This window comes from Athene cunicularia, assembly GCF_003259725.1.
Source record: "Athene cunicularia isolate RWA chromosome 1 unlocalized genomic scaffold, athCun1 chr1_part2, whole genome shotgun sequence".
Classification (NCBI taxonomy): Eukaryota; Metazoa; Chordata; class Aves; order Strigiformes; family Strigidae; genus Athene; species Athene cunicularia.
Window position 1 is genome coordinate 6542238 of NW_020799092.1, and position 14859 is coordinate 6557096.

The window sequence follows — 14859 nt, forward strand, 5'->3', positions numbered from 1 at the left end:
CTGGGAAGAAGGGAGATGTGGGGAGAAGGTGTTTTTAAGATGTAGTTATACTTCTCACTGTTCTAGTCTGATTGTTAAATAGGTGGTGGTGGTGTGTGAATTAAATTATTCTTTTTCTTCCCCTAAGGAGTCTTTTGCTAGTGACCATAATGGGTGAGTCATCCCCCCCCTGTTCTTGCCTCAATTCCAGAGCCTTTTGTTTTATTTTCTCTTTCCCATCCCCCAGGTGGAAGGAGTGAGCAAGTGGCTGCATGGTCCTCAGTTGCCCTCTGGTTTCAAAACACAACAATATTGCAATCTAATTCAAGCACTATTAATTTTAGAAGAACAAAAAGCATAATATGGCAGCCTCATCTACAAAACATAACACCAAATAAACAAAACACAATACCATATATGCATGTCACTCACTGCAAACAAAAGGCTGACACTTCTCTATTAGCTGCACACAAAGACTGAAAGACTGCAACCATAAGACACTGGTGTGCCATAGATGCTTACTTAGCAGGATGCTTAAAAAAAAAAAAAGTTCATTGATCTATGTAGCTAGATAGCCTTGGTAAATACTAGGTGGAAAATATCATCTCTCTTCTGATGAAAGTGAAAGATTTCCAAAATCCTCTATTAACAAACTGAAAAAAACCCCACTGTCACAGAGGATAACCTAACAGTCCTGAAGTCAATGATGTTAGGAAATCAAATGGAATGAAGTGAGCACTAGAGATGTCTAGAAGCTTGGTTTTAAAATTACAGTTATTACTGTAAACTTCTTAACAGAGGCTGAAATTATGCCTTTGGTGGTGAAAAAGTTTGAGGCAGATCATTCAAGTTTCTGGATGAGTGAAAATTGCTAAGTATTCCACTGAAGCCAAGATTGAGAATGAATTCTTTTCTACATATACAACACATTATGACAGAGATTCATGAAACAGCCTGAGTCATGCCCAGAAGTTACAGTTTTCTTCAGGATTCTTTAGGTGTGACCACCAGTAACAATGATTGCAATGTGAAGCACTATATTATGTTTCACATTATATTATGACATGAAACGGTATTGCTATGAGGTCTTTCAGGTTTTTTCCCTCTTAATGACTGCCACAAATAAAAATATTAATAAAATCTAGCAGAATATTTCCACATGTGCTACTTTATCCACTTCCGCTATTTATGCAAGGCAAGAGATATACAAATGTTAATCCTGCACACTGACATACAGGAAGGCTATATTAAAAACCTCATAAAAAGTGAATTCATGTCAGTTTTGACATTGCTTTTTCACATTTTTCCTCAAAACATGATGGCCCTCCTAATGAAGATATTAACATCTCCATGATCTCTTTTATGTTTCTCCACTTACTAAAGATCTCCATGCATACTTGCAAAACCCAACTCACTACTTCTATCTTCCTTAAAATTAAAACACAGCTGTATCTACAAGAAGCCTGACAATATTAAGAGCCCATTAGAGAACTGAAACAACCACCTATGATTCTAGTGGCTATTTTTCATAATTTATTTGTATTCCTTACACCTTTAATATTGTCCACTTCTATCAACTGATTTTCTCTTGTCTTAGTGTACAAGTACTCCAGAGTAGGGGTGTTCTGTTCTGTAGGCACTGAAACAGGAGGACCGTTCACAACTGCTGTTTGTAAGCATCAGTAACACACACACACACAAAAAAAAAATATGTGCAAATACTTGATACTGTGGAGACATCAACTGACTTTTAATCACTGGTCTCTCCAGTAACTGCAGGTATGTCCTGCAGAAGCGATACAAGGCAATACAGAAGTATGCTTGAGAAACAATGAACCAATCTTGACTTTGAAAAGACAGGATAAGTAAGATAAGTGTTAATACACACTGTATCTGAGATGGTGTATACTTGTTCACATACTTCAAAGTAGTTCAAAGAGGGTGGTGTAGTTCGTTATTTTAATTGCTCGAGTCAAAATTCTATTAATAGTCCTCATATGGGTTAACAACATCTTCAATAAAGTTCCACAGGTGTCCTTGACCTTGCTAAAAACAACTAACAAAAAAAAAAAAAAAAAAAAAAAAAAAAAGGCCAGCCATATGGGCACTCAGTTAGGACAATAGAACCTTCAGAAACAGAAGACTGAACTGAAAAAATAAACATAACACATACCAAAAAATCACATATAATCCTGTCTTAAGCAAATCACTTGTTTAAATGGTATTTTTAAAAGCAGCAATAACCATTACAGTCTACGTGTTTAATACCTGACATGAGTGAAATAAGTCTTTGTCTAGCCTCATTCGATGCCCTTGGTGTACGAATTCGGTCTATCCATTGGTATTCTGGGTCTTCATTAACTACAAGTTCTTCCACAAATCCATGAATTATTACTGCTCTGTAACATTTAGGAATAGATGTAGCTGTTAAAAAAAATAGATATAAAAGATGTAAGACATGAGTCTGTGAGCCAAGAATTCAAAAAAACCCAGAAAATTACACATAAAAAGTGAACTATATCAGGAAGTAAGCCACATGATTTTCTGTTAAAATGTGGACATACCCAAGCAGTTTTGTTCTGGGAGACCCTGGAACACCGATAAGATAACAGTTCAGTACATTAGTTACAACACGTTCCATTATGAAACCTTTTTACTTTGTGCCTCTAACAGGATATGCACAGGCATTGAAATGCAATTTAAGGATAGAAAAAAATCAGTTATTTACATTGCTTTAAAATATGAACAGTAAAAATTTATTTTTTAAAAAAGCAAACTACATAATTTTCTGCGTTTGCTAATGGTTTCAATGTAATATCCACTGGGCTTAAGCAATGAGCTGGTGAAAGAAGGGAAACTGACAGAATGAGTAAAGAAAGAAAAGAAGGGGGGGCAAAAAGTTTCTGTTCAAATAAACTCTTTTCCTCTACTTACTGCAAAAAAACTTGACTCCACAGGATGACTGTCTAAATCTGTTTAAATCATTGAAGAGATCTACTTTCACCACCACATTGATCTCCCCACGTATACCTATCAATAAAAAAATATTAAAAATTAGAAGCTCTAGCAGAAACAAATACAAAACTAGCCATAGTAATTATTCTCTATTAATAGTAATTAATGCGCTTTCTATTACCAATGAATTAACTCTTCTGCAAAGAATGTACTATAACACCCTGCTAGAACCGTTCAGTTCAACTGGCAGTTCATATGTCAATTCTAGCCTGGGCCAGAGGAGCTGGAAGACATTTCCTTGTCTCTCAGGTCTGCTAATGAGACACCATCTCCAAGGAAGTTTCTAGTTCTGCCAAACCTTTGAGGCTGAAGTTATTCAAGCAACAGTTGTCAAATATCTGCTGCACCAAACAGGACTTCACAAGAAAGATGGGATTGGGAAAAGAGAAGCCATCAGCTTCCTGATACTGCAGTGGCCTCTCCTGCAGTGTGCAAGGGCTCTCTCTACTCCTTTGCCCTGTACCATCAATGCAGGAAGGGTATAAAACCAGTATGTAAGTATTGTGACTGTCCCAAGATATCCTTAGCACACAAGGTTGGATATACTACATGGAAATATTTTCTCAACAGACAACCATTCCTTTTTGATTTTCCCTTTCCTGTGCTGGGCTGCTTCTTCTTTTTCTCCTTTTTCCGCACCAAGTAACAACTTCATTTCACAAATTATAAGTTCTGACATACTGAGAACTAAACTTCTTGATGAGTCTGATCTCTAGTGTCTTCAGAAGCCTTTATCACTTAAGTATATGGCACTCAAACAGAAGCATTTGTTATGTAGATTGACTCTGACATTATTGCATTGAAGACACTTAACTCTATCTTCCAAAATGCCAGTAGAAAGAAGCCTTCAGTTACTGTAACAGCAAGTGCCTCAGGTTCCTACATTTTTCACAAATAATCATGTTGGGGTAAAAAAAAATTTTTAAATCTTGATTAAAAATTTATAAATATTATATTGAATTTTTTTAAGGAAGCATCAATTACTGTGAGCCAAGGATCGAGATAATTAAAATCTACTGATACAAGCATGAAAATACACTAATTCTGATTTTATTTAAATAAAAAAAGCTGTAAAATACTAAAAGATCTGCAAAAGTATTGAGAAAGCAAATTCTCTCTGACATACAAGTTGTATACACCCTGAGACAACTGTTACCCTAATTTAACTTCAAAAACAACCATACGACTGGAAAATGTGAATAGAAGGACAAGTAAGAAAAATACATGCAATATTTCTCAAAAAATCTCTTCAACACAACTTTTAAATGTAAAAGTACTTTGCCCTGGTTTTGATGATCATCCAGTAAATACCATTAATTATTTATAATTAGCTTTTAACATAGTTAGGTGTCCTGGTTTGAACTCGGCCAGTAACCAATCACCACACAGCCAGTCGCTTAGGTTCCCCAACCCATCCGGGTGAAATAGGGGAGGGACAAAAAAATAAAATTTTTTTTTGGTTGAATTAATTAGGTTGAATTAAAAAAAAAATTAGTTTAGTGATAGTAACAAAACAACAGTAACAACAGTGAGTCCAAACAGGTAATACACAATGCAGTTGCTCATCACCCAGTGACTAGTATGCAGCCCACCCCCAGCAGTGATCCCAACCGCACCGAAGATTCTGCCATGCCGATCGGAAATCGGAACTGAGAGAGCACATGTTTCCTTCATATACTGAGCATGACATCACATGATATGGAATACTCCAGTGACCAACCCAGGCCTGGCCCTCCAGCTGTGCTCCCTCTCAGCCCAAGAAAAACTAACTCTATCCTGGCCGAAACCAGGACATTAGGTCACTTAATTCACACAGGATAATGAACAAGGGTGGTAATGACAACTACACAGATGTTCTGCAATAAGGTATTAAAGCAGCAAGCTAATTGCTGTAAACTGACCTTGACTTTCTGGGACAAAAGCTGTGTTTCATTAAAGGCAAAAATATCATTAACTTCATTTTCTCACACCTTCAAGATATTCTGATGAAATCTACCTAGCACAAAGAATACTTTCTACAGGGAAAAAGAATCTCACCCTGTACTTTATGTTGAAGATAGGTCACATCCTGTCCCTCCATTTCATCATAGGAAGGCACACCCTGAGTGACGTCAGCAAAAGCATGTTCTTTTAGTAAACACATGGTAATTGGAAAAGTATGTTTTGCGTCTTTTTTGTAAATCTGAATTTTGCAGTAACTATTTTAAATACCACGTGAAGATTTTTTCCACTTGTCACAAGTTCTGTGGAAGGTGTTCTGCCAAGCACTAGTCTGAGCTACTACATGAGAAATTTTCTCATGCCAGAAGTAAGGAAAAAAACAACAAAAAGTAGCTTTCCAGCTCCCAAGACTAAAATTATTACAAATTTCTGAAGACAGTTTACAGAAATGAAGATTGTAAGAAGCAGATTACATCTCAAATATCAACATTTTAAAATTAGCAAATCTTACCATGAATGGTATCATAAATTGGAAACCATCCTGAAATAACTGTAGCTGCTTCACTATAGAGCAAAGGATCAATATCTATGTACACTTTGCCAATGGCATCATTAGCACTGTAGGTATCATGATCAAGAACTGTGATCTGGAGAGGTTCATCTTGTAGCTCTTCATCATCTACCTAGAAACAAATATGAAGATGGAATTTGAGTATGTTTAAAAAATGCAGGGAAACACTGCTGAAAAACAACTGCAGAAAAGAGGAGACAGTTATGTACAGTGACCTGACACAGACAAATCTGTCATTTTGGCTTCCTGTACCTAAACATCATATTCAACTTATTTTAATTTTACCCTTCAGACTGGTGAGATCCTGGAACCAGAGTAATCACTGGGAGAAGAGCAGAGAGGCAAGATTACAGGGATTACACATTTTAAAATTCCACATGATTTAAGTCACATTCACTAGATTGTCTACCCATCTCCACAATATACTTTTCATTAAAAAAAAAAAAAAAGAAAATTTAAGAGAAAGCATCTTAGAGGACTATTAAATTCTGAAGTTAGAATTATTGGTGCTCTCACCCTTCCACACTGGTCAGTGGCTTAAAAGAAGTCAAGACACTGAAACTTCAGTGTTGTCAGACATGTGCTTTCCTAAATAAATTCAATAATCCATCTGCAGATATCTCAATTATTTTTTAGGACATACAAATACAGACATTCCACAGCTTTTTGTGCTGAACACCACAAATCAAGGATCAGATTTGCTAAATGCAGTGGGATGACTCATGTAACATGGAATTCCCTTTTTTCCCCAGTGTTGCTGTTTGGCTCTTTTCTTTCCCAAATCCTTTTTTCCATGCAAAAAAAGATAGAATTTTGAGATTTCTTTTATGGTAAAAAAAACCCTCCACACAGATCAGCTCTTTCCCCTCCCCAAAAAATGACACCAGGAACTGAAAGAAGACCACTGATAGAATTTCAACACCACAAAGTACACCAAAGTTTTCAACACCACAAAATACACCAAAGTACTACTTCCTTAATCAACATGGATTGCTGATTAAGAGATGCCTTTAAACAAGCATTCTGTATTAACAATCTGCCTAATTTTACTATTTTATATTCACTCTAAAATATTTCTAACATTAACAACTATTACATCACTCATTACATGTACGTATATTTACAACCATGTTTATACTGTGATATCATCTTACGACACTCTGAATGAACGAGTACTATATATTCCAATGTTTTAACAATTAATTTATTTTAAATACTATTACTTTGTTTTAAAAAAAGAAGTTATCAGAAAAAGAGGAATATGTAAACACTTGTTCAGGGCATAATATTGAAGGACATCAATGAATTAGACCCTGGAAGGCAACAAGCGATTACAGGAAAATGATGAGTGCCCTCATTATTACATAAGGAAACAAAAAGAAAGTGTCTGATAACTGTTGTCCAAGATCTTTGTTTTGTCATTTTCTCATAGGAATTCTCCATTTACTTCTCTGTCAAATGCAGTACTTTTTCAATCCAAAGTAACATTTCAAATACCAGTTAACTTTACCCCTTTAAAAAAAAAAAAAAATACAAGCATACCCATACTAATACCTGAAAACCTAATCCATAATGTTATTTTTCCCCCACTTTCACCTCTGCCTTTTTTTAGTATTACACAGAATAATATTTGAGCTGGCTCCAATCTGGCAAGCTTTTATCTTTAGAAAACAGCCCTAAAAAGCCAGTGAGACACCTTCAGCAAATAAGGTCTCACTGTAGACAGGTTTGCTGAAAAGGCTTCATGTGTATTTAAACAGAAACACACTTCACTCCTTAAAACTCATTTTCTGCTTGAAATGAAATTATTTCATTAACAGCATCTAAACCAGAGTGTCTACACAGATACAGGCAAACTCTTAAAAAATACTTACTTCAAATTTGAACCACTCAGAATTCCACTGAGGATTAAGTGATTTGGGATACACATCTGTCTTAAATGTTGTATTTCCAAATTTTACCTAAAAATACAAGCATTCAGTTACTCACAATAAATATTAATAAATATAGAAACTCATTAAATCTACACATGCAAGTAATTTAAAATACATATTTCAATAATATCAATAAATCCTCTTCTTTTCAGTGAATGGCTTTTTAATTGATTTACATAGATCAGTAAGTAACTTTCCATGTATTAACAACAATAAATCTCTCCTACTATTAAAATTGTTTCTTTTCCTCCTCAATCACTTCAGATGTAAAAATACCACTTACATTGGCTATCCAAAGTCATCTGGTATAGTCTCTTTGCCTTCTGTTTAGAAATTCTGTAAGTAAAAGTGTTCTGTCTAAATGTTTATGTTCCATTACTGTTCTGTCTAGGGTTCCTGAATCAGCTTTGTTGACAATTTAGAAAAGAAATATAGAAATAAAATGGTAACACTGGTAAATTTATTTCTTAAATTTAAGAAGTCTCCCCAGCCCAGTTACACACTAGAAAAGAACTGAAGCCATCTCCGTTAAACCACAGTCTTGATATGCTGGACACATTAGCAGTAAATTCAGAGCAGCAAGGGGGAAGCACCTTAGCAGTTTCTATTCCTTTCTGAAAATATGGAAAATTTCAGAAAGCATATAGACAAGAGGGTTACTTTTGGGACTACGTATCTATATACTACATATCTATATACATACCTCTCTATATATATCCCTGTCACCTCCAGTTACTGAAAATTAAATATTCTCCATACTTCTATCGATAAATGCACCTCTAACCACATAATAGCCTATTTCAGGAATCTTCACTTTGTCTCCATAGAAGTCTATTTCAGGATGACCCCATTTGGTGATCTGTTGTGTGGGTTGTTTTTTTTAAAAAAAGAAAAGTGAAACAATTTCTGTGATGCTCCATACATCAAGAAACCCTGCTGCACAATGCAAGAGCCTTTGTTTCACTGCAGCTTTCATTCCAAACAAACTCAGTGCTCTGAATGTTGCCTCTCAAAATAATTAGTACTTCAATTCATACCAAGTACCTGATGGTACTTACAAATACCCAAAGTTACAGTTTTTTAATCATTCAAGAGTCTTAAGAAAATAATGAGTGTGCTGATATTAAAAAAAAAAAAAAAAGTTGCAGTTAAAAACAGTTGTGGATTTTGAACGCTGCTTTCTTTTTAAGAATGCAAATGGATTTTGGAGACTAAATTTTGGCTTAGCTTCTGAAAACTGAATAGTAAGTCTTTGAACACTTTTGCTCAAGAAAGTATTCAGTAATATGGTGATTATTTTGCACAGGTGCATACCCCAGCTCTAAAGAGATTCTGCACCTGCTTAAGTACACCTAGTTAATTTAAAAAGCTTAAAGTAGTACTGCAGAACTAGACTGTGAGTTCACACTGAGCTCTGTATATAACCATACATAGCTCAGTGAACAGAACTCTGTACAACATTTGTGACCAGAAAAATAAAAAACCAATGGGACCCATTTGATTCAATGAACAGTAAAGTTTTTCAAAAAGAAGTTACTTCAAAGTATACTTCAAAGTTAAAAATCAGAGTTAAAGTTAAAAGCCAGAGTGTTATGAAAACACAGGACTAAGCAACCTTAGTGTATAAGCTATCTAGAAGATGGATGCAGCCTATGTTCATACAGAAAACTAACTGCACTGCCACTTCAAATATGCATTCATCACACAAAGAAGTATAATAAACTGACACTAGTTTTAACTACCTTATATACCAGAAGATGCCAAGATTCAACAACCCAGAGCTCCACCCGACCTATTTTCAATGTTATCTAGGGCATAAACTAGCTCCCTTGGAGCTCCAGAAGTTTAGTTATCTTCTCCAGTAGTCAAGCTAGTTTATTAAACCTAGTAGAGCACTACACTGATGTCCAATGTACAAACTCACAAGCACAATTCTAGAAGAAACCCCTTACCCTCTTGCTACCAGGCCTGGTAGGGGAGGGGACCTAAGAGATGGGGGAAACTATGAACAGGTCCCTGGTCAAGGAGGCGGGAAAATCCCCTCCCGATCTCCTTCACCTTCCATAGTGCCCCTTCACAACTGATATGGGGCCCTGGAACTTGTGAATGAAGCAGAGAAGGATGAAGAAAATGAGTCAAACATGGAGGAAGATGAAGGTCCACCAAGGCCAGGTATTAAAACCTACAAAGAGCCACAGGAGGGTCATTGTAGTGGGTGACTCCATTCTGGGAAGTATCAAAGGCCCCATATGCAGACCAGACCCACTTCATAGGGAAGTCTGCTGCCTCCCTAGGGCCCAGGTAAAGGACTTCATAGCAAAACTCCCCACTCTAGTGAAACACAAGGACTACTACACTCTCTTGGTTTTTCAGGTGGGTAGTGACAGTATTACCAGGAGAAGTCCTAAAGCAATGAAGGGAGATTTCAGAGCCTTGGGGAAACTGGTTAAAAGGTCGGGGGCACAAATAGTGTTCTCCTCCATTCTTCAGCTGGGGGTATGGATGAAGAAGATTACAGAACTCAACAGATGAACTTGAGACTCCAAGACTGGTGTTACCATCAGGGTTTTGGATTTTTCAGTCATGGGTTGGTATACAGGATGCCAGACCTTTTGGCATTAGATGGGATGCACCTGTCCCAGAGAGGGAAAGGATGTTGGGGCAGGAGTTAGCTGGGCTCATTGACAGAGCTTTAAACTAGATTTGAAGGGGAAAGGGGATAACTGGAACTCCCAGATATAAGCCCCAGGGTAGATTACCAGAGTCTGTGGGCTGTTGGGCAAGCAATGACCCTCACCCTGCCTCAGTAGAGGCAAGGGATGGGGATATGCAGCACAACAAAGATGCAAGGGATACTGATGTATCGACCTGTGAAAGGACCTCTAGGACCTCTTTAGGACCTCTAAATGCAAAAAGATGGTGGTGACATCAGCCCATCTGAAGTGCATTTATACCAACTTACACAGCATGGGTAACAAACAGGAGGAGCTTAAAGCCACAATGGAACAGGAAAATTGATGTAGTGGCTATCACAAAACATGGTGGGATGTCTGCCATGACTGGAGTGCACCAGTTGATGGCTACAAGCTCTTTAGAAGGGATAGACAAGGAAGGAGAGGTGGTGGGGTAGCGCTGTATGTTAGGGACTGTTAGGATTGCTCCGAGCACTAGTGAAGACAGGATGGAATGTTTTTGTGTTAGAATCAGGGGGAAGGCCAACAGGGCAGATGTTGTAGTGGGAGTCTATTATAGGCCACCCACCCAGGACAGAGAGGTGGATGAAATATTCTATAAGCACTCAGGAGAAATCTCACAATCATCTGCCCTTGTGCTTGTGGGAGACTAACTTCCCAGACATCTGCTGAAAATACAACACAGCAGTACAGGAGCAGTCCCAGAGATTCCTGGAATGTGTGGGAGACAACTTCCTGACACAGCTGGTGAGTGAACTGAACAGAGAAGGTGCCCTGCTGGATCTCCTCTTTGTGAGCAGAGGAGGACTGGTGGATGATGTGGTTGTTGGAGGCTGACTAGGGCACAGTGATCATGAAATAATAGAGTTCTCTATTCTCAGGGAGGCCAGGAGAGGGGACAGCAGAGCTGCCATCCTGGACTTCCAAAGGGCTGACTTTGATTTGTTTAGGCACCTGCTTGAAAGGATCCCCTGCAAGACTCTCCTGAAGGGTATAGGGGTCCAGGAAGGCTGGGCACTCTTTAAGAAGGAAGTGTTAATGGCTCAGGAGCAGGCAGTCCCCAGGTGCTGTAAGAGAAGCTGGCAGCAGAGAAGACAACCCTGGCTAAACAGGGAGCATTGGCTGCAACTCAGGGAGAAAAGGAGAGTTTACAGCCTTTGGAAGAAGGGACTAGCCACTCACAATGATTACAAAGATGCTGTAAGGCTATGCAGGGCAGAAATCAGGAGGTCTAAAGACCAACTGGAAATTAATCTGGCTTCAGCAATCAAGCACAAGAAATGTTTCTATAAGTACGTGAGCAGCAAAAGAAAGACCAGAGAGAGCCTTCATCCCCTAACAGACACAGGAGGAAACATGGTAACAAATGATGAGGCTGAGGGTGCTTAATGCCTTCTTTGCCTCAGTCTTTAATAGCAAGACTAGATGTACTGAGGGAATCCAGCCTCCTCAGCCAGAAGACAGAGACTGGGAGAACGACCACCCCACAATCCAGGAGGAGACAGTCAGTGACCTGCTGCATCACATAGACACACACAAGTCTATGCGACCAGATGGGATACACCCGAGGGTGCTAAAGGAGCTGGCTGGGGTGCTCGCCAAGCTGCTTTCCATCATTTACCAGCAGTCCGGGCTGACTGGGGAGATCCTGACAGATTAGAAATTGGCCAGTGTGACACCCATCTATAAGAAGGGTTGGAAGGATGATCTGGAAAATTACAAGCCTGTCAGCTTGACTTCAGTGCCTGGGAAGCTGATGGAGCAGCTCATCCTGAGTGCCATCACACAACACGTGGGACAACCAGATGATCAGGCCTAGTCAGCATTTGTGAAAGGCAGGTCCTACTTGACAAAACTGATCTCCTTCTATGACAGGGTAATCCCCTCAGTGGATGAGGGAAAGGCTGTGGATGTTGTCTACCTTGACTTTGGCAAGGCCTTTGACAACGTCTCTCACAGCATTCTCCTGATAAAACTGGCTGCTTGAGGCTTAGATGGGCACATGTCCTGCTAGGTAAAAAACTGTCTGGATGGCCGGGCCCAAAGAGATGTGGTGAATGGAGTTAAATCCAGTTGGCAGCCAGTCACGAGTGGTGTCCCCCAGGGCTTGGTTTTGGGGCCACTCCTGTTTAACATCTTTACTGATGACCTAGACAAGGGTATTAAGTGCACCCTCAGTGAGTTTGCAGATGACACAAAGTTGGGTGGGAGTGTTGGTCTGCTCGAGGGTAGGGAGGCTCTGCAGAGAGACCTGGACAGGCTGGAGCCATGGGCTGAGGCCAACTGCAGGAGTTTCAATAAGGCCAAATGCCGGGGGCTGCCCTTGGGCCACAACAACCCCCAGCAGATCTACAGGCTTGGGGAGGAGTGGCTGGAGAGCTGCCAGTCAGAGAGGGACCTGGGGGGGTTGATTGACAGCCGGCTGAACAGGAGCCAGCAGTGTGCCCAGGGGGCCAAGAAGGCCAATGGCATCCTGGCTTGTGTCAGCAATAGCGTGGCCAGCAGGGACAGGGAAGGGATCTTACCCCTGTACTCGGCACTGGTGAGGCCGCACCTCGATTCCTGTGTTCAGTTTTGGGCCCAACACTACAAAAATTACATTGAATGACTCAAGCGTGTCCAGAGAAGGGCAACGAAGCTGTTGCAGGGTCTGGAGCACAGGTCGTTTGAGGAGTGGCTGAGGGAACTGGGGGTGTTTAGCCTGGAGGCTGAGGGGAGACCTCACTGCCCTCTACAGCTACCTTAAAGGAGGGTTCAGAGAGCTGGGGATGAGTCTCTTTAACCAAATAGTAAGCGACAGGACAAGAGGTAATGGCCTCAAATTGCAGCAGGAAAACTTTAGACTAGATATTAGGAAGTATTTCTTTACAGAACGGGTTGTTAGATGTTGGAATGGGCTGCCCATGGCAGTGGTGGAGTCCCCATCCCTGGAGGTGTTTGTTGGGTTGACAGAGTTGAGAACAGTCAGTGTGAGGTTAATGGTTGGACTAGGTGATCTTCATGGTCTTTTCCAACCTAGATGATTCAGTGAAATTGTGCTAATTTGCTCCAGATCATACATGCTGTCAAAGTCCAAGTTATGCATAACCTGAGCCAAGTACGAGCTCTAAAGTCTTTTCTAATTTTCTTTTCTAATTTTAGATTTATATTATAAAATTTAACAAGGAAATTAAAGGCTAGAAATCAACTAATACCTTAACATTACTTCAGCTTTTGATTTTTAAGTGAAAATGTTTTGTGTTTTCCTCAACCTTACACTGAAAAATAAAACAACTCTTTCAAGCTCAATTTATTTTGACATAAATCTCACCTGCTGCCTTGCCTACTCCACATGTGGAAAGGGCAGTTCCCACAGTCCAAGTAACAATCTTAAAACCAAGGCCCCATCTACATATTTCTTTAGCCTTATTTGTGTCAAGGCATTCATGAACTGCACATGAAGCCAGCAAAGCAAACTGATATTTATGAAAAAACATATTTCCCTTTTTTACTAAGCCTGTCTTTAACGAGATTAATTTCCAAACCTATTTTGCTACACAGCTGCTCAGACAGCAGGGTTGGTGCAGATGGATTAGGGTTGGGAACAAGTGACCAACAGTAGAGAAGCTGTTTCTCCCCAACGTAGCATAAAAGCACACCAAATGAAACTCAGCAGTGAACTGTATTTCCTACTCCTGTTTTCCCCGTCACAGCAAGTTGCTGTAGGCTATTAATCAAATTTAAAACTACAAAATAAATGTTTATTAAAGTTGACTGATGAAACGGCTGAAACCAAACACTGAAATATTGTTAAATGATTGCCATTCATGTAACAAAATAGAACAGTGTACTATTTCAGTGCCATTGAAAAGCATGTGAGAAATAAATTTTCACTTTATTACCAATTTACTGTCCCACTAAGCAATGCACTTAGTTTCTAATGTCAATCAAATTTTTAAGCACCAAACCAAATCAGGCCTTATATATCCAAAATCTGTTTTGATGTTATGAGCCTTTTCAATTTATACACTTCTAGAAAAACATTCTGTCTTCCTACCTTACTTACAGTACTGTGCCAACCTCAATTACTATTTTGGTACAAGCAGGCATTTATATAGCATTCCATTTTAAACACCTCTTTGCTTTTTCTGAGAGTATGATTTCTGAATCTATGGAATGTTACTAAAGTAAGTTCTAAGTTATTCATACTGGAAATAATGAATCATAAAATAGAAGGATCACGTCAACCTATTTATAACCTCTTCATGAGAAATACCCTATATATTGCTTGTTAGCTATGTGATTGTAAAGAAGGTTGAGGTAACGTACTTTTGGTGCGAGTGATTTGCACATGTAAACAATGCGTCCAATAAAAATCCTCTTCGAAAATATTTTAGTATTCCAGATACTTTAAATAGAAATATGATTATTGGCCTTAAAAGTAAAGCGTGTATAACTCTGCGCTTCATTCAGAGATACAAATGACTTAAACACGCTTTTACTACCTCTCCATCCTGCTTACAATCCGCCTGCCGAACCCCGAATGGACTCCATCTGACTGCCATACCAACAGGAGCCATTCATTAACAAGCCTCAGCTAAGAGAAATCGAAAAAGACCAGAGTACTTATAAAACGTCAGTCAAATTCTACAAGGCTCAGCTAAAAACCAAGAGTAAAGCAGCAACTGCTTTAGAAACATCCCCGCGGACACGGGCTGCGGGCGCTCCTGGCCGTTCCCGCAGCACC

The 14859-nt window shown here is 39.2% G+C and overlaps 1 protein-coding gene across 15 annotated transcripts in view; it reads right to left on the reverse strand.

Annotated features, from left to right (window-relative positions):
* C2CD5 (C2 calcium dependent domain containing 5) overlaps positions 1-14859 on the reverse strand; it is a 72159-nt gene that overhangs the window by 56967 nt on the left and 333 nt on the right. For all 15 annotated transcript variants that reach the window (XM_026865435.1, XM_026865320.1, XM_026865346.1 and 12 more), the window contains exons 2-5: positions 7381-7467; positions 5447-5618; positions 2914-3009; positions 2248-2403 (exon numbers count right to left, since the gene is read on the reverse strand). In XM_026865435.1, coding sequence (XP_026721236.1) covers positions 2248-2403; positions 2914-3009; positions 5447-5618; positions 7381-7467 — 511 coding nt within the window. The remainder of the gene's footprint in view (positions 1-2247; positions 2404-2913; positions 3010-5446; positions 5619-7380; positions 7468-14859) is intronic.